This window comes from Ips typographus, linkage group LG1, assembly GCF_016097725.1.
Source record: "Ips typographus isolate SLU linkage group LG1, UJ_Ityp_2.0, whole genome shotgun sequence".
Classification (NCBI taxonomy): Eukaryota; Metazoa; Arthropoda; class Insecta; order Coleoptera; family Curculionidae; genus Ips; species Ips typographus.
The window spans coordinates 28560028-28582323 of record NC_138422.1 but is presented as its reverse complement, the minus strand read 5'-3'; the positions used below and the strand labels follow the sequence as shown (position 1 = coordinate 28582323).

Genomic DNA, 22296 nt, shown 5'->3' with positions numbered 1-22296 from the left:
TTTTACTTTTGATAATTTATTTCCTGTTAGGGCTATTTGTATTCTATTTAGGTAATTTATTGTAACTTTATATTTTCCCATTGTTGTTAGCAAATTATAGTTTTTTTACCCTTTTTTTGAAAATGTACAGAACCCCATTGCTTTTCACTAAAGTTTAAAGTGCCAGCACTCTCACTAACATCTGTTGTTGACTGAGATTTTAAAAATATTCAGCTTCTATAATTAAAGAGCTTTATAAATAGGAAATTGTCTGTGATCAGTGCTTCAAATGCAGTTTCTTTATTAAGTCGAACGCGACTCGAAAATTTAAAAATGCCCTTCAAACTGAAACTGAAAAAATCGCGCCACTACAGTGTAGTCTCCAAAAGTCTTTTTGTAATCTCAGTGGAAATTCTGGATGGTACAAACGTGGAATGCACCTTGTCTTCGGAAAGTACAGGACAAGATTGTTTGGATATTGTGTGCCAGAAACTTGGTTTAAATCAGCTGAAGTTCTTCGGATTGCAATACATAAGTTGTCATAGTGAAAGCAATCTCTGCTGGCTGGAACTGGACAAACCCATGAAAAGGCAGCTAGATAAACATGCCAGAGCTCTCTCAGTTTATTTACGTGTTATGTATTATGTTATATCTGGAGTAAGACTAATTACTGATGAAATAACAAGGTAAGTCTTGTTTGTACAGTTAATTTACTGTAGTTTCAGTTTTCAGTCATTATTGTGGTCAATGCACTCTAATTCAGTACTCTAGAAGACTTTTTAGAGGACTTTTTTTGGACTAAATATTAAGCAAAATGGTGTTTCTTAATCCTCAACTTTTTTTGTGTCTAACCTTCAACAAAATGTTGTATTTTACAATATAAAAAGGAAAAAAATTGTAAATTCATAATTTTCCAAAGTACACTCATAAACATGAAGGAATATTCTGTCAACATTTTGTCTATTTTTACAACAATTTGTCTATTTTTTTATTAAAAGCTTTGTTGTGGTTTTCAATTGATTTTTAAAAGTATTGTATCAAGTATTTAATAAGTATTTCTATTTAATTCTCAATTGATCTGACTGTTGTTGGTAATTTTTTGTATTTAAGTGCCTTTAAATTAAAAATAGGTACTTTTATTAGTCTAATAGATAAATATAAATCATCTTTATGTTATGTTGATGTCTTGGCCAGTTTAAAGATTTTTCAAACTAGAAAATAATTATTTAGTCCCCTTACAGGTAACCCAGGGACCTCAAGGTTAGCTTAGGTCATGATTAGATTACAAGGTTTTACCATTCTGATTAGATTAAGTGATGAGGTAACCTTTGATTAAATCTGCAAATATTGTCAACCAGGTCAAGTTTGCAAGTAAACAAATGTTTTGCAAACCAATGAGAGACAATAGCAGTTTACTTTTATTTTTCAAAGGTTTTACTGTTCTTCAAATGGTTGTTTACTAGTTGTGCAATTATTGTATTGAACTGTGATTAGTTTTATCTACAATTTTTACGAGCTAAGCTATAAACACTTAGAAATAGGATTTGTGTGGGCAGTAAATGTGATCTAGAACCAAATAAACTGGTTTTCACTTATGCACAATACTTATTTTATTTTGATGCAATTTGGCTTCAATGAAAATGCACTTATTTTCTGGTGTATTTATTATTCAATTTTTAGCCAGTTTTACTGGGTAATTTGTAAAGAAAGACACTGAAATGTAATGGCAATCTTTTAGGAAGTAATATTTGTCTATTATGTTCTAGCTGATTGTTTTGAAAAAGCACAGCTCATACAAAAAGTAAATAGTTTAAATTCTATTGTATTTTCAAGTTCTTTTTAAATAGTTTAATTATCTTTAGTTGGAATGGAAATTTGGCTGGTATTTTGATGATTATGTGGTATCAACTGAAAAATGTAAAAAAAGCAATTTCATTCTTCTTCTCTCTGTCTGTCAGTGCTTTATTTAAAAATGTATGATTTTAGATAAATAAAAAAGACATTAGATCACTAAAATTAAGTAGCAGAAAGAGAATCATATTTATTTTAGATTTATAGTACCTACTCTCATTACAAACAATAATAGCAGTAAAATCTAAGGGGTTTCCAGAGCTAAAGAATACTACAATTAAGATAAATTGTATAGAATATACAAGAAAAAAATACAGCCTGAGATATTAAGAGACTTTTTTCACATCCTTATCATATTTTTTTTAGATATCACTACTTTTTACAACTGAAACAAGACGTTATCGAGGGACGATGGTCCTGTACTCCTCAACAAGCTACAGAACTAGCCAGTTACTGCATGCAGGCCGAATTTGGAAATTTCGATTCTGAAAGACACACCTCGCTGTATTTGAAGGAATTTCAGCTTTTTCCTAAAGTTAGTTTTGTTGGTTTATTTAAATACAATAACTTGTCAACGTTTCTTAATAAATTTGCAGACTTATACCGATCCAATGACAATCGAATCGCTGACCGAGGCTGCCAGTAGGCAACACGCCGCTCTGCACAATTTACCACAGAGCACCGCCGAAGAGTACTACATCTGCGCTTGTCAAAAGCTGGAAGGTTACGGTGAGGAGGATTTCAATGTGAAAGACAAAGAGGGACGTCCTGTTATCATTGGTATTGGTTTAACTGGGGCGTCGCTGACGTACAGGGATAAAAACTGCAGACATTTTACGTAAAACTTCTCCAAACCACACCCGATGATATATCTATTTTGTTACGTTTCCAGGTGGTCAGATATAAGTAATGTGATAAACCATAAAAAGGAGTTTATAATCGAATCTGTGGGCGGGATAGACAAAGCGGAATTTCTGTTTCCCGACGTGGAGAGTGCTAAAAACGCGTGGCGGTTTTGCGTTTTACAGCACATGTTTTTTAGGCAATACGAGTTGAACAATGAACCGGAAACGTACAATAATAAGGAGCTTCCGGAACCTCCAGCTTTTCAACAAGAGGTAAGTAACATTTATGTTATAAGTTGAAAGTGGTCACTTCAACTTTAAATGTACAAAAAATGGTCTAAACATTGGTTGTTTTAAACATTAGTCTTTCAAAAGCATCTCTTAATTTCTTTTGTCAGCCAAATATTGAAAATTGGCCAAACATGTTTCAAGATATTATTCAAGCCAAGAAGAAATGTTTTTAAGTTATTCAGTGCGTTAAAATGCAACAAACTTGCAAAACGTACTTTTTATTAATATTTTAATGAGTAGAAGAAGATACAAATGGTTTAACAGAACTCAGTTAAGGAATTACCTGAAAATTGCCATGTATCAGCCAATTTCAACTTTTCTCTGCAAATTGAGAGGGAAATTGTGTTCTGTTAAGTCAAATCTCACGAAGAAACACAAGTTCCATGGTTTGACCGTCAAATTTAGGGATTTCAAGGCAACTTTCAAGCACAAAAGTGTTTAAATTACTTGAAAATTGCTGTATCAGCCAATTTCAACTTTTCTCTGCAAATTGAGAGGGAAATTGTGTTCTGTTAAGTCATATCTCAAGAAGAAACACAAGTTCCATGGTTTGACCGTCAAATTTAGGGATTTCAAGGCAACTTTCAAGCACAAAAGTGTTTAAATTACTTGAAAATTGCCATGTATCAGCCAATTTCAACTTTTCTCTGCAAATTTAGAAGGAAATTGTGTTCTGTTAAGTCAAATCTCACGAAGAAACACAAGTTCCATGGTTTGACCGTCAATTTTAGGGATTTCAAGGCAACTTTCAAGCTCAAAAGTGTTTAAATTACTTGAAAATTGCTTAACCAGCCAAACTGACCTTTCCTCTGCAAATTTAGGGTGAAATTGTTGTCTTTCAAGTCTAATTTCAAGAAGAAAGACAATATTCATAGTTTGAGAGTAAAATTTTGGGATTTCAAGGCAATTCTCAATCTCAAAAGTTTTTAAAAAACTTAAAAATTGCTTTACCAGCCAATTTCAACTTTCGTCTGTAAATTTAGATGGAAATTGTGTTATTTTAAGTGAAATATTCAAGCACAAAAGTGTTTAAATTACTTGAAAATTGCTGTATCAGCCAATTTCAACTTTTCTCTGCAAATTGAGAGGGAAATTGTGTTCTGTTAAGTCAAATCTCAAGAAGAAACACAAGTTCCATGGTTTGACCATCAATTTTAGGGATTTCAAGGCAACTTTCAAGCACAAAATTGTTTAAATTACTTGAAAATTGCTGTATCAGCCAATTTCAACTTTTCTCTGCAAATTGAGAGGGAAATTGTGTTCTGTTAAGTCAAATCTCAAGAAGAAACACAAGTTCCATGGTTTGACCGTCAAATTTAGGGATTTCAAGGCAACTTTCAAGCACAAAATTGTTTAAATTACTTGAAAATTGCTGTATCAGCCAATTTCAACTTTTCTCTGCAAATTGAGAGGGAAATTGTGTTCTGTTAAATCAAATCTCAAGAAGAAACACAAGTTCCATGGTTTGACCGTCAAATTTAGGGATTTCAAGGCAACTTTCAAGCACAAAAGTGTTTAAATTACTTGAAAATTGCTGTATCAGCCAATTTCAACTTTTCTCTGCAAATTTAGAGGGAAATTGTGTTCTGTTAAGTCAAATTTCAAGAAGAAAGACAAGTTTCATGGTTTGACCGTCAAATTTAGGGATTTCAAGGCAACTTTCAAGCACAAAAGTGTTTAAATTACTTGAAAATTGCTGTATCACCCAATTTCAACTTTTCTCTGCAAATTGAGAGGGAAATTGTGTTCTGTTAAGTCAAATCTCAAGAAGAGAGACAAGTTCCATGGTTTGACCGTCAAATTTAGGGATTTCAAGGCAACTTTCAAGCACAAAAGTGTTTAAATTACTTGAAAATTGCTGTATCAGCCGATTTCAACTTTTCTCTGCAAATTTAGAGGGAAATTGTGTTCTGTTAAGTCAAATCTCAAGAAGAAACACAAGTTCCATGGTTTGACCGTCAATTTTAGGGATTTCAAGGCAACTTTCAAGCACAAAATTGTTTAAATTACTTGAAAATTGCTGTATCAGTCAATTTCAACTTTTCTCTGCAAATTGAGAGGGAAATTGTGTTCTGTTAAGTCAAATCTCACGAAGAAACACAAGTTCCATGGTTTGACCGTCAATTTTAGGGATTTCAAGGCAACTTTCATCACAAAAGTATTTAAATTACTTGAAAATTGCCATGTATCAGCCAATTTCAACTTTTCTCTGCAAATTTAGAAGGAAATTGTGTTCTGTTAAGTCAAATCTCACGAAGAAACACAAGTTCCATGGTTTGACCGTCAATTTTAGGGATTTCAAGGCAACTTTCAAGCTCAAAAGTGTTTAAATTACTTGAAAATTGCTTAACCAGCCAAACTGACCTTTCCTCTGCAAATTTAGGGTGAAATTGTGGTCTTTCAAGTCTAATTTCAAGAAGAAAGACAATATTCATAGTTTGAGCGTAAAATTTTGATATTTCAAAGCAATTCTCAATCTCAAAAGTTTTTTACAAAACTTGGAAATTGCTTTATCAGCCAATTTCAACTTTCCTCTGCAAATTTAGATGGAAATTGTGTTCTTTTAAGTGAAATATCAAGAAGGAAGGCAAATGACAAAAATGACCACTTAAGTGAAAAAGTGTTTTTCAGCTTAAAACATAATTATTTTTACTACTAATGAAAGAGTTTGAATTTTGAACAGAAAGTTTCTTTGTTTGATTTTCAAATATACTCTGACAACTTTACTGAAAATCAAGGAACAGAGGTTAATTAAAAAGAAATTATCATATCTAAAGTCTGAAATTTGTCTTGGGTTGAACGTAATTTTAACCGTACTCTACATCAAAAAATAATTCTAGTTTGCTATATAAACTAGAATGGAAAAATCATTCGTTAGGGAAATTTTTAGTTAAGTTAGGGCGTTAGGGCGAAGTAATATTGCGTATTGTTCCCATTGTTTTCTTATTTTTCTATAAAAATAACATTCTTTGAATTTTCTACTGACGTTCAAACGAACCACCAAAAAGAAAAAAAAATAAAAAAGGAGATATTAAGCTACAAGCTCCACTTAGTCCACATACATATTTTATTTTTCCTGCAAAAATGTGTTTCCTGCAAGCAATAACAATACATACAATATGCAATAAAATACAACAAGTATTTTATATATGAATGGCTAAAATCGTGTACAGCAAAGATATATCTTCTGTACTGCAATCTTTTCTTGGCCATTTTGTCTAAGTGTAATATCATAATTGTTTGATATATTCCTAGCCAAAGAGATGTAGGCTGTATAGGTTATATGTTTTTTTTGGCCGCTATTCTTCAGAACCCTTAAGGTGGTCGTAATATTAAAGGTGCGTTTTTAAAATCATCTATCATTGATAACGGCGACTGTCGTTTTTACCTAATCCCAATAACTTTTAAAAAACATAAATTTGTTACAAGGTTAAGAACCACATTTTAAAACATGCTCCTTTAATTCATTTGTTGTGTTCATGTGGTATTGTGCTACGGCTGTTCTGCTTTCAATTTCCTTGTCATTAGTTAGTACAATTAAAAAATGTAATTGCATTAAAGAAAAGGCAACATTAAAAGGATAAACGAAGGTGAATCATTTAATAATCTACTTTATATGCAGTTGTGCGTTGTGTTGTAATCTGTTCAAGTGTCACTTCAGATAATGGTAAATCTTTACAGCTTTAATAAATAAATGATTCCTCTAAGTACATGATGTTATACATCATACTACCTGTATGTTTACGTCAATTTTGCCACTTTAAAAGCAAGTTATCCCTACATATCTACCTTTTTTCAATTTTTTATATGCTGTAAACATTATAATGAAACAATACTTGGAAGTTCCGAAGCCTGACTCACCGGGTATTAATATTTAAACAAAAGGAAACGTAAACCTTATCAAAACTAACTATTTATCTTCTTAATAATACAGGGTATTTTGTGGCTTAGTGGATTACGCGTTTAACAGAAAGGAAATTGTAGAGATTAATGACTTTAACTTGGTATTTAAGTAATGTTTTAAAATTTGACTTATAAACCATTGCGCGATTGTAATTTAGATTAATGGACTACTGGACAAGAATTTTAAATTTTATTTTTTTTACAGTAGTTTAAGGATTACCTGCTTAAACTTCTTTAATTCTTGTCTAATATTTGTTCAGGTTAGGTAACACAAAAAAGACAAGACTTACAGTACATGCGGTGCAGGGGCTTTATTTAAAATTACCAAGTTATAAAAGTGCAATAATTTTGAAAATATTTTAATTGGATTGGTCATGTTGATGTTATTGTTGCCAAAATGTAAAAAAACAACCAAATTCAATGTAGAAAAATATACAGGTGTGGTAAATTCAATGAGTAAAAAGAACAAGTATCAGGAGGTAACAATAATACAAATTATAACCCGTTTGTGCATTAAGCGAGGGGGACGGAAGTCCACCATCTTTGATTGCGCATTCGCCTACTGCGCAGTTGAATTGACGCAAAGTCATTGAAAGTTTGGAGTTTCAAACCCGCAAAAATTTGTTGTTTGTATTTGTTGTAGTATAATGTTAGTTTGTTTTGTTTGTTTGTGGTTCTTTAACAGTTGAGTTTTGCAAATTTAAATTAAGTTGTACAGTGGACAAGATTAAATTTAGATCTGATAGTGCCAACCGGAAGTTGACGGCCGCCATATTACTCCCCCCCCTCCCCCTTGTTTCTGTCACCCACTTGGTTTGCTATTGCTCCTTCCTGCTATGTTTACATTTTTTTTATTCATTGGGTAAATCTAAAAGCGTCCATAGGAAAACCGTGTAACGGACAGAGAAACGTAGGTAATTGCATGGGCGGGAGGAAGACAGAAAACGAAAAAAATATCAAGTAGGCCATATTTTTAGCGCGCTGTTGCCAAACGCCGTAAGTATTCAATACCCTCGACAAACTTAGGGCGTTTTCTGTCTTTCTCCCGCGCATGCAATTACCTACGTTTCTCTGTCTGTTACACGGTTTTTCTATGGTCGTTTTTGGATTTACCACACCTGTATGTAAGGATGTGTATTTTCTGAAATAGTCTATATTTTTATTACCTTGGCGCAGTTCTAACTTGTTGAAAATCTTAACTGAATGTAATTATAAAATGTTAATTTTAATAATATATTGACAGGAACACCGTGAACTAGACAGTTGTGAAGATATCACCCATCCATCACAATGGGACCTACAAGTGGCTTCTAATCAAAATCTGACCCAAAGGGCTCAATCAACGTCCTGTTTAGACCTTCATACGTCCAGCGATCGCGAAAATTTGCGTAATTTACTGCCATCCTACCGTCCAGCGCCTGACTACGAAACCGCCATCCAGCAAAAGTACAGAAACTCCTCGAGCGCTTTAATTGCACCGGAACCGTTAAGAAACATAGTTTATAGCTCCCAACCGGAGATACATCAAACAGATGGGGCTTACGCCCCTCACTTACGTTATCCCGACCTAACTCACAACACGTTCGAGCAGAAAAACCAACTTTACGGTCAGGGATTTATGGAATCGGCGGCACCTTTCGTGTACAACAGTGACGGGCGTCAAGTGAATTTCGATAATGTTGGTGTAGTTCACGTGTATAAGCAACCGCCCCCCTATCCAGCGAATCGGATCGGATCGAATTCCACGCCAGATTTAGCGGGAATTTCGCAGCAAACCAAACTCCCGAACTTGTTCGTAAACAGTTTAATAAGTGGCTCCAGTCCGGACTTAGTGTCTAGCGATAATCGGTTCGTCAAGAGGTATAGCGAAGCTTATCAGAACGCCGTGCATAGATCGCATAGTTATCTACCGCAACAACACAGCACCTACGAGAATATTAGTTCGGTTTTTAATAATAATTTACTAGCCAGGCCTGTTATCGTGGACGATCCTACAGTGACTAAGCACATCAAGAAAGTGTGCGACGAACATGGAAATATTCTTTACTGTCTTCCCGCTAACGTAAAGCAAATCATACAAACTAAACTGCCGAGCAAAGGATTTGTGGTGATGCACAATCCCCCTGCAACACAAGTTACAGATTCCCCAGAACCAATCTACGAAAACCTCCCGAGAACGTGGCAAATGGACAGTGAGGCACGCAGCAGGGCACAAAGTGTCCACTCCGCCCCTGACATCAGTCAGGTGGTCAACCACTCTCTGGTCAACGCCCTGCAAAACAAAATCGGTTTCACGGACAAGGAAAACGTGTACGCGAATATCGGTCAAGATGCCCAACTGGGCAATTCCGTCCATCATCCGGACAATTTCACTGCGGTGCGTGCGTCCAATGACGCGATAAACAATGACGGTAACGGCAACGCCGCGAGTAGTTTCAATGTGGCCGATGACAGCACGACTAGTTTGAACAGCACGGCAAGTAAAACGAAGAAAAAACGGTGGGGTTTGTTGAAGGGGAAAAGCAGCAGGTCGGAAGATAAAATGAAGAGCGCGACCTTGAAGACGGACAAAAAGAAGGAGGAAAAAGGACAGGGTGGTTCGAGACATCGATGGTCCACTGGACAGCCCAAGTTTAACCCGTTACCGCCATCTATTAGTAAAGAAACTATGGTAAGTTTTTTTAAATTTTAATTTTTGTATTACCGGTAATAATTTCGCTAAAACATAAACTATTGATATGTTACTACTGTTGTTGAAAATGGACTAAAATATTAGTTTAAGACGCTCAAATACAATTTCAACCCCGTTTTTGCGATAGTTTAAGTGTGTCACTTTCTCAGTCAAAGCCTTAACAGAACGTAGTATTCAACAGATTTGTAAATTTGAAAAAAAAAGTCAGTAGCTACACTGATAATAGGATTTTCGATGTTGTATCACAATTTTAGGGCATTTTTTATATTATGGGTACTTACACAGGCTTGATTCACTCATTCATGGCTTATACCTTTATATTAAAATAGTCGCATCCGAAAGACCTAGATTATGTACTTAAATAGTCGATTTTTAGAAATTTGGTATGTGCTGAAAATAGTTTGACTATGCGTCATATTTGTATAAACTCTATCTTTAGATAAGTAAAGAGCTGTGATAACCTAAACCGGTTATTTGGAAATCCCTTACACGAATTAGTACTTTTTTTATTGATTTTTGGGGCTATTGTTACATCAGTTTATCAGTAACATTTTACTTGGACAAGGCCAAATGTTGCCAAACTTCCTGTCGTTAATAAGGTTTTACCACGATTATTTCCCTCATTGTACTAGCAGCCAATAAAATTCAACGAACCTTTCTAGTTCGACTAATGAGAGCCGTTATATACTGAATAAATCCCTAGTTGCTAAAATTTTACACATTTCCCTCCTATCAATTTTGACCAATCGTTATCAAGAATTAGTATAAAAAATGTAAATTTTAAATGGAAAAATCACTTGTCAACAACTGTCAACGTAGCTGTCAGCAGTTTTTCCGGAAAAAAAAATTGCACACTCCTCACAACAACATAAAGAATAGTGTTACCCTTTCTAGCTTGAAAGTTATTGTTCTTATTGTTTTAATTAAAATAAAATGTTTTTAGGAAATAATCATACCAAATATCCTATATTACCCCCGAATAAACACCTACCTTTTTCGAATACGTTTTTTTGAAGAACATTTGATATTAAACGAAACGGGATTTAGACACATATAAAATTTAAGCTATTTTCTTCAATATTAACAATTAATAAATCACTATAACGTAGTTTCCATTAAAAAATTACATAAATTAAAATATTATGACGTCTGATTGTCAATCTGAAATGCAAACAAAAATATACATGGCTGAACGAAAATCTGTCGTCTGCTGGGGTGAGTTCAATATTATCATTAATTTCATCACGTTTAGTTTAGTATTTGTGTTCTAACTAAGGTGTTTTCTTGTTAATAAACTAAAATGTGAGTTTTCAGGAAATAATCTTGACATATACCCCTCGGCGTTCACGTTTTATCACGTAAAATGTGCATTGGTAGGTTTTTTGCAAAATTTTTCTTTTAGGCAAATGGTTTCGACTAAATAATTCTTTGGAAAAAATCCTTCGACCTGCGGTCTCAGGATTTTATCGTCGAATTATTTAGTCTCAATCATTTTCCAAGCAAAATTTTGCAAAAAATCACCTATGCACAGTTTACCCGATAAAACTTGAACGTCTCGGGATATAACCTATGATTATCAATTTTTTTGTAGTGCCAGCTGTTGGAAAACAAATTGGCGGACAGTCAGCTTTTCTTCGAATTCGATAAAATTTCGAAAAAGAAGGACAACGCCGATTTCTCCACAGCGCTTCTACCGGAAAACGCCATATTTAATAGGTTTAAGGATGTGCTTCCCTACGAAGACAACCGCATAAGACTGACCCCATCCAAGGGCAATAAATATGGATATATCAATGCTTCTCACATTACGGTAAGTTTAGTTTGTTACGATAGTTAAGAAATTATTATTTTTTATTACTGTTATTATAAAAATTATCTTAGAATCATCCATCAATTAATTTTTAACCTTTTACTAGGCTACTGTAGGCAGTAAACAGCGTTTCTATATCGCCGCCCAGGGCCCTACAAGGGCGACTTTACCCTATTTTTGGCAATGTATTTGGGAAGCCGAGGTGTATTTGATGGTGCAGCTAACCGACCATACAGAAGATCTGGCTTATTTACCTGATGCTGACGATCGATGTATTAATGTGGGAAAGGTAAATTCAGTAACATTTATTATGTTATTACTGCATGCGATACGATGTTTTATTCCATTGCAATTCAGTTTTTACAAGGTGTGAGGCAAATCACTACTATCATCCGTAAATTTTGTGTTAACCAAATTTCAAAAAGTGTGTTTCCATCAGATTTTGTTTTATAGAGTACTGCCGCCTTCAAACCAATATGCTACTATGGCGCTAACGCCATGTGGACAGATCAAAACCAGCATAAACATAAAAGACTATTCTAACATTGTTACCTGAATCTAAAAACCAAAATATTACCTCAAAGCAAATATCAACATTATTTACAAGCTTAAATAAATCAAACTAAAATAATTACAGTCCTGCCAAGCTTAAAGAATGGTAAATTGAAAATTAAACAAAAAAGACTACTCTACAGGGTGTCCCTGAAAGGTCTTTACAACGCTCTGCCGCAGAGAGCTGGGGTCAAAATACAGGGTGGTCCAGTTTTAAATGTCAATAATTCACCAATCGATAGCCCATCAAAAAATAAGTTGACATGCATTGTGGCATTTTCCTGAAGAACGCTTCCTAAGGAAGACACAGCCCTCCAAAATTCAAATTGAAATGGCATGTTTAAGGCTATGGACTATGTTAACATAGTTTTTTAATTCTGCTATGTCAAAAACTTGGTGAAGATAACCCTAAAACTCGATTTTCTAAGCTGAAAGCAGTTTTAAAGCCCTAAAAATAGTCCAGAGTTCTAAGAAAATGAAAAGCAAAGTAAAAAAAAGTCTTCAAGTCATTTTTCATGAATCTAATGTCAATATCCTGTATTTAGGACTATTTTCAATACTAAAATATTGAAATGCATTTTCAAATTATGAAAACTTACTTCAAATGCAAAATTTAAGCTTCTGATGTCACTTTTCATTGGTTCAGAGTCACTTTTTGGTGTCCAAGTTAATTTTCAAGGTTGAAATGTATGAATTTGTAGCAAAAAATTCTAGATAGTCAATTTTCCCTACTAAAGTTTTTCAACTTATCTGAAAACTATAATGACTGACTACAAAGACAGTTTATAAGCCTCTCAAGTCAATTTTCACAGTTTTCAAGTCTATTGTGAAGGCTAAAGTCTTTCAATTTGTCTGAAAATTGTGAAAACTGGTTACAAAGACAATTTTTAAGCCTTTCAAGCCAATTTCACCGTTTCAAAGTAAATTCACTGGTTTCTAAGTCAATTTTCAAAACTAAAGTCTTTCAATTTGTCTGGAAACTATGAAAACTGGTTACAAAGACATTTTTTAAGCTTCTTAAGTCAATTTTCACATCTTTCGTAGGACTATCAAGTGTGGTGGGAGTTTTCCCAAAAAACCGGTTACTGTCTAACCAGCAAAATCAGACTGTGCCAAGTGATGTCACGACGTTACCGAACGATGTGGCACCTGCACTACACCGATTGGGGTGACCAAGGCTGTCCCAATTCGGTCGCGCACTTTCTCGGCTTCCTCGAAGAGGTCCAGAGCGTTTACCAACACTCAATGAACGAAATCCCACCGGGACACAACAAAAACCCACCAATTTTGGTGCATTGCACCGCAGGCGTCGGACGAACCGGACTTACCATTCTCAGTGATTTGTTACTGTACACCGTCGATCACAATCAAGTACGTTTCGTGTTAACTAACATTTTTTTTTTGCTAATAAAGGAATTTTTAGGAAGTTTGTATACCTGGAGTTGTGGGTTTGTTAAGGCAGCAGCGGCCGCAAATGGTTCAGACGATCGCTCAGTATAGATTTGTTTATGCGGCTCTGATTCACTATTTGAAGCAGACCAGACTGATTTAAATTGTTAAGGCCAGTTTAAAGTATATGTGTGCGTCTTCGCGGCCATTTTGTTTGACCCTAGTGTGCAATTTGCATGCTTTTTTGTAATGACTAATAAGCTAGGCAATAAAATTGAGATTATTGTATATTTACCTACAGAGTTTTTTTATTAAAAAAAAAAAAACCAAACACATAGACAATTGACTGTATTTTATTAAAATATATCTATCTAGAGCCATTACTTTAAAATTTGTTCGGTCTTCATAAGAAATATCATCTATATAAAAATTATTGCCTAAAGAAAACTACAATTATAATCAAATGATTACAATCAGTACATAGTACTAATTGAAAATTTGAGAAAAACCCCAAAACGATTATAATATCCTATAACCTGTATAACAAAATACAGTATTTTTAATTCGATTTGGCTGCAAGAAAACTGCCATTCAAGTTGAGAAAACTCAAGTTTACAAAAGTGAGCCTTTATACAGAATCAAACATATTTAGACGAATTTAGGCAAGATTCAAGAAGTTAAAAATGCTATAATGTCCTGGTCACATTCAATTTACTTAACGTAACAACAAAATTTACGATTGTTAAAATGTTTTTTTTTTAATACACTGAATTGGGTGCATAAGGGCACTAAATGCACGCCACTTTATACAAGCCATAAATGCTTAAATATTATTCTCAGTCACTTGAATCTTTTGATTATTAACTCTCTAGAAAAATTCGATTAAATATGTTTCATTCTATTATAAAACCATTATTACACAACACATCAATTGAGCACAGGAGAGAGAGACACACACAATAACAAATAACCATGTTAACCAACAGTTAACTCAATTTGCTGTCTCTTTGGTTCCTCCATCATGTACATTAAATTTGCCAAGAACAGGGTCGAATATATAACGTAAATTAAAATTTATAATAAAATTCAGTTTCGGTACAAATAATGTAAACTCTCTAAAATAATAAGTTTGTACTCCAACATTACACTAATAGAAAGTTAATATTACACGTGTACGGTTAGCAAAATAAGCTATTTGATAGCTGGATGGGTGATACAATATGGCCATATTTTCAATATGAAAATAGATGTTGATAGAAAAGCACATTTTGGTAGCTTTAATGAAATGAATCTAAGTATTTTGACAAGACTTTAAATTCATTGTGTTAGCTTTAAACCGCACTCAAAATCACTATTACATTTATAAATTATAGCACTATAATATTCCTCAAACGGTCTGCAGAAAGTTTGTTCACTGAAAATTACTTTCAGGAAGACATCAAACCGACAAAATCCAACGATACACTTTGTTAGTTTAGATATGGCAAACACGCATTTGTACTAACAGAGAAGTATATGTTAAAAACAAATTGCTTTGCTGCTCTCATTCCTAACACAGTGACACATATTAATGGATCCTCGTATTACCAAATAAATATCCGCTGCAAAAAGTAGCCTGGATGTAACCAATGTCAATTAATATTGATTTATTAAAATTAAAATATGTAAATTTACCGCTCACATGAATAAAGAGATCAAAAGAACAAAAAAATGTGAGCTCAATAAACGTTTTGCGTACAATAAAATTCCACAGAAAAATTACCGAAACTATGATTTAATCGGTAAGTTCCTAGCACCCTAATACACTTTGGGTACTAACAAGTACCGTACTCGATTACAGTATCGTTCCCAAGCCATACCGTATTTTTGTTGGCATTGTTCGTTGTCGACGCGGGCGCGATTAATTAAATTTATAACGTTAAACCACCGGAGTAGTACCGGAGGGGCGCAAGCAACAAACGGTACGGTGGCCAGTTCGTTTATTATACTGCCCAGATAGTTGGGGTGTCTGACGAAGCCCCACAAACCTGAAGCGAGCAGTTTCTTACCTTGGTTCGTAGGAATTGTAGTCAGACCTGAAAGTAAAAATTGTTCACGGTAATAGTTATTACATTACTATTATAGTGAGATTTGTGAGCATTATTATAGTCACGACAAGATGACTTTTGCAATTTCAATCAATCAATTTCATAATTTTACTTACGTGAAAAATTTGAACTATAAGGATTTTTTCTAAACCCATCCTTAACATTGTCGCTAATCCTTGCAATAACGTGTCCAACCAAATAAACAACGGAGATCAGTCCCAGTTTCCAGTACGCCAGTTCCACATGCTGTTCCACGATATATTTCAGAATAAAAGAGGAAATGAAAGGGTAAATCAAGTAGTTTACGCCCATATCATAACCAAAACCTGCAAACAGTACATGAATAAGTTTTTTTGCTATTAGTTGTTTGTTTTGTATATTCACCTTCTTGTTGAATTTCTTTGGAAGTCACCCAAACTCTTTCGTAAATCAGTCGATCTAATAAACGGATCAATTGCAAGGAAGAATATACCAAAAACGTTGGTGACAAACGCAGTAACCGTTTAGTAATCTCTTCATTCACGTTTTCTGGGTTTTTGGTCGATTGGAAGCTTTTGTACAGGTAAGCGGTAAGAATCAACAACTGCAAATTTTTAAAAAATGTTGTTTAGTATCATCACTAAATATTTTTATGTTTTTTATATCATCACTAAATATGGGATACCGAATGGGACAGAATAAAAGAATCAGCATGGTATGCTACGCCGATGATGCAGCTATTCTCGCGTAATGGGAAAAACAAGAATAGACCGAATTAGGAACATTGACATTACAATTGACTGGCATTACTGGGAACAATGTGGGGTGCAAGACATCATAAGATGGAGGAGACAAAGAAAAAGATATTGGTACGGTCACGTGAGAAAAATGGAAGAGGGAAGACTGCCACGCATCGCACTTGAAGGGAAAAGAGCACCTGGAAGACCACCTAAGAAAAAGGACAGCTGGCGGTCCACCTCCCAGAAACTGATCCAGAGGAAGCTGCAAAACTAACAGATCGCAAGATCTTAAATATAAATAAGAAGAAGTTGTGTAATTAACATGTCAGACGCGGAAGCACCAATTTTAAAGAGGACCTCCGTTCAACAAACAATACAAACATCAGAAAAACAAAAAGAACTACAAATAGGCAGCATTCTAAATGATACATTTGAAGCACTAGGAAAAATTGAATTTTACACAAGTGAAGAAGTAAATGGCAGTCCAGCTATAATTAGGTACAATCAAGAAAGGTTAAGAAAATCAACTACTGTTATTTACAAGAACTTGACTCTTATCACCCTAAAAATGGGACAACTAGAGCAAGAAAAAATGTCCATTGCACATGAATTAGAATTGGCAACCTTGAAGATAAAAAATGACTCAAATACACACCCCCTATTGAAAGCTAGTAATCAAGAATCCATTGTGCCAAAAGAAAAAACATACGCAGCTGTAGTACAAGAGATTAATCCTTCAAAAACAAACAATGATCAAGAAAAACAAACATGGACAACACCTAAAGTTTCAAAGAAATTAGAAACACTCGTTAAAATCAATGATGTCTCAGACCCAAGAGAAGCAATGTGTCAACTTAAAAAAGAAATTGAAAGATCTGGGATAGGAGGATTCAAAAATATCAAGCATTTGAAAGATGGGGCAATAGTTTTTGAAAGCCGGAACGAAGCGCAACAAAAGATATTAAAAAACACACTGGAAAAGAAGGACAACATAAAAATTAAAGAAAGTGGGATAATAAATCCAATGTTTATGATAACTGGCATTCTAAAGGGCTACTCAGAAACCGAATTTATTGAAGAATTGATCAGAATGAACGACACCATCGAAACCGATCTGAATATTTCAAACCTAAAGATGGAAATCAAAGTAATAGCTAAAAAACAGTGTCGTAATCTCACGAAAGAAAATTGGATTCTACAAGCTCAACCAGCAATAGCTAAGTGGTTTTTAAAAGCCGAAACCGTCAATTTTGATATGATGAAAGTGTACGTCCAAGAACATGTTAACCTAGCCTTATGTTTCAAATGTTGCGGTTTTGGACATGTTGGAAAATACTGCATGAAAGGCTGTGTTGCCATAAATGCGGAGAATACGAGCATTCAGGCAGTGATTGCCAGTCAATACGATTAAAATGCATTAACTGTATTAAAATGAAATACAAAGCAGAAGAAAGCCAACATTCAGCACGTGACACTAACTGCCCAGTGTACCAAAGGAGGCTGAAAAACTACCGGAGTCAGATAATTTTTTATAACCAATAATAATAGCAATGGAACCAACAGATCTGAAAACAGAATTCTTCCCAAGACTGTCACAAGCATAATACACCAAAATGTACATAGTTAACTTTAGAACTTTTTTTTATTATTAATATGACTTTAACAATGTATATATAGCTAGTGTAACATTTTGTACAAACTTTGTTGTGTTATCTCTTTATGTAACAAATATGAAATATATATTGCCTAACTAACTAACAAAAAACCTTATGACGGCTAAAGTGGTAAAGTACTCATTTAGTTACTGCTTAATTAATGTTTACCAAAAATTATTTCCTTGAAATATTTGTTTTGTATAAACAAACGTAATCTCATCTAGTCTTGCTATTCTGGGACACTTGCAGAATGTCAAAATGTCAATTTGACTGCAGAAATGTATCCTACATCATTAAAAATAGCAAATATGGCAAATCTAGAATTGAGGAAATAGCTAAATCTAGCTAGTTTTTGATTAATTAAAGAATGTCTAAAAAAACAACATTGGAAAAACGCTGATCCGTAAAAAGTATATTTTTGTGTGTCACTAAGAATTTAACCAAGTTAATTGGTACTACACCATAAATAAAATTGGCTGTGTTAGTGTTAAATAACCGAAAACCTAGGCATATAAATGAGCATCATTCCACTTACCTCAGTAATAACCAGCGTCTTGAAGACGAACATTTTCAGGTCGATGACTCGAAAAATCCTGGGGTGCAACTCCCTGCCCACCACAAAGTTGTACAACCTGTTCCTGTTCACAATTTTGGGATTGAGAGCGCTAACGGGAACGTAGAAACTTCTGATGTATGTTAGCACAGTTAGGCAAACTCCGGTCAACAGAGCCGCCACAAAGAGATGCAAAGTATGGTCTATGATAAATCCCAAAACTGGAATGTTATAGTATTCTAACAATGACGAAATAGCTAGAATTATCAAGGCGCTGAATAATCCATTGGTGACGTAAACAAACTTTCCATTTTTATCTGGTAAGGCAGTGACTTTCCACCCCCCGAACGGCAAGGCATACAAAATAGTTAGAAGAAAAATGTAGGTGACATAGCCTAAAATTGACTTTAAGTCAAAATAAGTGGACAGAGTGAGACTAATTTTTCCTGGACTTTTAGTGAAGGTGCATTGCTTTCCTGAACAAGCATTGTACAAATAAAGCCCATATAAAGGAAGGCCAATCAATAAAACTATAACTCCAATAAGGCTAGCAAAGCCTGAAATACTCTTGCCAGCTTTAGGTGGAACTGATGTCTCTTTCACAAACTCCACATCTTCGTCCGAGAATTCCGACAACTTTTTCGCGGCTTCAGGCTCAAAATGTCTCAAATGAACAATCCTTTCGACTTCTTTTTGCTGAGATCTCGTCACTCGTTTCACTACTAATTGAGAGGAGGGAATTGGTGTACTTCTGGAAGCCTCCTTTTCTTCCTCCACCTAATTCATTAACAAGTAGAAGCCGATGAAACATCCGAATTTCAAGAAACTTACCTTTTCAACCAAGTTCACTCTGGTACGGCCTCTTACGGCAGCTTTGGGTTTTTCCTTCACTTCGAATTTTTCGTCTGCAGTGTCGGAGTCGGTGTCCACTTCCACAACTTTTTTCTTTTTAGTCAAAATGGGAATTGCACTAGATTCTGAAACAACAGTACCAAATGCAGCTATTTAGAAAAATGTGACATTTGAATTGTATATTATTTTATTGTAAATTAAAGGACATTTAGTATCAGAAAAAAGTATGAAGGTAAGTCTTCTAATTTTCAATGTAAATGACAGATTTCAATGTATGTTTCTTTTTTACTTTATAGCTTTAATTGTTTTGATATTATGTCAACTCCTGTACCTGTATTTTCATAAAAATCCTACTAAAACTAAAATTTTCTACTTTCTGTTAAAAATTAACAAAAAAAAACAGGATTTATTAGTAGAAAGTGTTTAGCTAATAATTCACCTTTTCTTTTAATTTAAAGTAAGATTTGACACAAAACCAAGTGTCAGCATTTTACACCAAATTACTATGTAGTTATAAGTGGCTTTGGCTTTTTACACCAATAATTATATAATAATGCAGGCAAAACAGAAATAATGTTTTAGTTAATGAGCACATAAAAAAAATGTGGGCAAAATGAAAGTTTTTTGAAAAGTTGGTAAATCCTGGAGCATAACTGATAGAAATTGCATAAATTTATACAATTGCATGCACACTTCTACAACTCTGTTCATACCACATAAGCTCAAATCTCAAAATGCAATTAAGATAAATACTATAAATGTAAAAATGCTACAAGTGGGTTTTATACAGTGTAATTAGTGATAATAAGTTAGATTAGCACTGTAAACCACAAAACTTCCTTTTGTATTAATTGCATAATAATACAAATATGACAACTGAACAATAATATCAAAGATCACATTTTAAGGAGTAAACTTAATACAAATTTAACTTACCTTTAGTAGCACTGCTTCTAGGTTTTTCCTGCTCCTTATTAAGCCGAGAAGGAGAACTTCTAATTGGACTCCTCCTGGTTGGGGTTAAATGTCCTGCACGAGTTCTTGTAGGAGATTTAGATAAATCTGTACTTTTCCTAGTTTTGGCTCGGTCAGGAGAAGGCTCTGGTTTTACTCTTGTCCTACTTGGACTTTTTGGTCTTGCTGGACTTTTTGAGGTCCTTCTTGTCTCTCTGCTTTCACCTCTACCCGGACTTCGTGGTCTTTTAGTCGACTTGTCAGGTTTGTCAGAAACCGATGTGGTCTTTTTTGGTGGTCCCATAATGCCAGTTCTGTAATAAATTTGTTATCGTTATGGCTGAGTTTTAAACGATTTTAGAAAAATGCGTATTGTTTAGCTGGGAGGTATTTAACCTAAAATTAAGTAACCAATATTTTTGGCGCGGTTCCTAATTACCTTAGGAAAATTGTACAATTTCAATAATGTCTGACAAATGACTAATGGAGAGGCTTGAATTAGCAAAGAAAAACACGTTGTAATCGTGATACAAGTTTGGTTTTTCAAACATTTTTAAAAACCCGCGTTGGGTCTAGCTCTCATGGTGAGGTTGGTAATTTGTTATTTTTAATGAAATTACAATGAAAACTACGACTTACCTTTGCTATTTCAGTCCGGCAATGTAGTAACAACACTATTTACATTCAGTTTTTGTAAAAACCTTAATAATAATTTGATTTGTTATTCAAAAAGAACCACGCTAAGAATAGACGCTAAGTTTTATAAACTATAAACAAACCATTTTCATGAGGGACGCTAGACAGAAGCGTCAGCATTTTGTGATTGGTGCAAAATTGGACAGTCACGCACACCAATAGCCAATCAGAATATCACCACTGTCCATAGAAGTAAATTTAGACAAACGTTCAATTTGCTCTCTCACTCTTAAAAATACAAGTAAAGAGAGAAAGAAAGCATAGCAATAGTAGTGTTTTACCGTATACATGTGTACAGTTTGACAGGCATAATTCATTATAAATTTAATAATTGTGTAGACTTTGTCTACCCTTGTCTCGCATGCTAGATATCAATTGGTTGTCTCCGTCTTTATGTTATATCACGCTGTAATCGATCAGATGAGAATAATTGTCAGAAGACAGACTTTGTTGTGTCTCAAATATTGAGATTATTTAAAAAAAAGTGTATAATAATTTTATAAAGCACAACATACTTGCCCGCTTGTCCCCTAACTCACAAAAATATGTCGTTAATTTTCAGGTTAGTACCTTATATACAGCCTGGACATGATAGTAAATCCATTGCAAGTCTTCCTAAACACACAACAGTTATATAATTGTAGATTGGCAGGAAACAGATTGGGGCCTCAGCTACTGAAGCAGGAGAGTACCAGATTGGTCAACTACGTCAGGCCTGTGACAATAAAGTGTACCCCAGCTGCAGCACCGCCAAATGAAAGTCATGATGAACGTAACATGAGACTAGCCAGACCTCAATCACCCCATTTGACTATTTACAAGCCACAGCTCACTTCTATGTTGTCTATTTCCCACAGGATTACTGGTGGGGAGACCATCTTCAAGGGACTTAACCTCACTAATGATTTAATACATTTTAGGGATGATTTTAACAGGTTACACTGTGCTGCTTGGTGCTGCAGCTGTAGGCTTGGAGTGCCCTTTGGAGCACTACATTGAACAATTAAGGTGTGCGGAAATCGGCGCTGGTTGTATCTACAGTCTGAAGTTTTTATTGGCATTCCCAATTTCCTATCACTTCTGGAATGGTATTCGTCACTTGCTGTGGGACACTGGTAAATTTTTGACCATAAGGGAAGTGTATGCTACTGGCTGGACTATGCTGGCTGTGGCTAGTGTTTCTGCTGCAATTCTTTCTGGAATGTCTTAAGTGTCTAAGATTCATTTTTTGTATGTACATAAATTATTGGTTTTCCTTGTTGGAGGTTGTTAACACCCTTAATAATTTGTATTCAAATTTACTGTGATTAAAGCTACTTTTTTTCTCAAGTTGTAGTTTTAAATAAACTGTTTTATTACATACTAGGACTGATGTAATAATATCTTAATTTATTCACCAAATCTTGTGGAAACAAATGTGTGGTTTCTGCTAACAGTCTGCATTTGTCTTCAACTGACATTTGCAATT

The 22296-nt window shown here is 34.5% G+C and overlaps 3 protein-coding genes across 3 annotated transcripts; 2 read left to right on the top strand and 1 right to left on the bottom strand.

Annotated features, from left to right (window-relative positions):
- The first annotated feature begins 32 nt into the window (after nt 1-32).
- On the top strand, nt 33-13606 carry Pez (protein tyrosine phosphatase non-receptor pez). Its single transcript, XM_081985841.1, has 9 exons — nt 33-665; nt 2197-2365; nt 2427-2668; nt 2723-2948; nt 8113-9540; nt 11153-11371; nt 11478-11660; nt 12968-13294; nt 13347-13606. Exons 1-9 carry the CDS (start codon nt 313-315, stop codon nt 13473-13475), a joined length of 3276 nt encoding a protein of 1091 aa, XP_081841967.1. The 5' UTR covers nt 33-312; the 3' UTR covers nt 13476-13606.
- Nucleotides 13607-13649: 43 nt separating this feature from the next.
- LBR (lamin B receptor) lies at nt 13650-20931 on the bottom strand. Its single transcript, XM_081985854.1, has 7 exons — nt 20772-20931; nt 20115-20446; nt 19158-19303; nt 18309-19103; nt 15784-15982; nt 15516-15725; nt 13650-15387 (listed from the first exon to the last, which is right to left on the bottom strand). Exons 2-7 carry the CDS (start codon nt 20434-20436, stop codon nt 15110-15112), a joined length of 1950 nt encoding a protein of 649 aa, XP_081841980.1. The 5' UTR covers nt 20437-20446; nt 20772-20931; the 3' UTR covers nt 13650-15109.
- Nucleotides 20932-21228: 297 nt separating this feature from the next.
- Nucleotides 21229-22157, top strand: LOC145730397 (succinate dehydrogenase cytochrome b560 subunit, mitochondrial-like). Its single transcript, XM_081981595.1, has 3 exons — nt 21229-21390; nt 21473-21693; nt 21749-22157. Exons 1-3 carry the CDS (start codon nt 21374-21376, stop codon nt 22036-22038), a joined length of 528 nt encoding a protein of 175 aa, XP_081837721.1. The 5' UTR covers nt 21229-21373; the 3' UTR covers nt 22039-22157.
- The last annotated feature ends 139 nt before the right edge of the window (nt 22158-22296 follow it).

Coding starts and splice junctions, on each gene's coding strand:
- LBR (XM_081985854.1), bottom strand. CDS start 20,436: ATGGGACCACCAAAAAAGACCACATCGGTTTCTGACAAACCTGACAAG. Junction 15,983..18,308: donor AGACGCTGGTTATTACTGAG/GTAAGTGGAATG, acceptor AAAAATTTGCAG/TTGTTGATTCTTACCGCTTA. Junction 15,726..15,783: donor CAAAGAAATTCAACAAGAAG/GTGAATATACAA, acceptor TACTGTTTGCAG/GTTTTGGTTATGATATGGGC.
- Pez (XM_081985841.1), top strand. CDS start 313: ATGCCCTTCAAACTGAAACTGAAAAAATCGCGCCACTACAGTGTAGTC. Junction 2,949..8,112: donor CTCCAGCTTTTCAACAAGAG/GTAAGTAACATT, acceptor ATATATTGACAG/GAACACCGTGAACTAGACAG. Junction 9,541..11,152: donor CTATTAGTAAAGAAACTATG/GTAAGTTTTTTT, acceptor ATTTTTTTGTAG/TGCCAGCTGTTGGAAAACAA.
- LOC145730397 (XM_081981595.1), top strand. Junction 21,694..21,748: donor TATTTCCCACAGGATTACTG/GTGGGGAGACCA, acceptor AATACATTTTAG/GGATGATTTTAACAGGTTAC.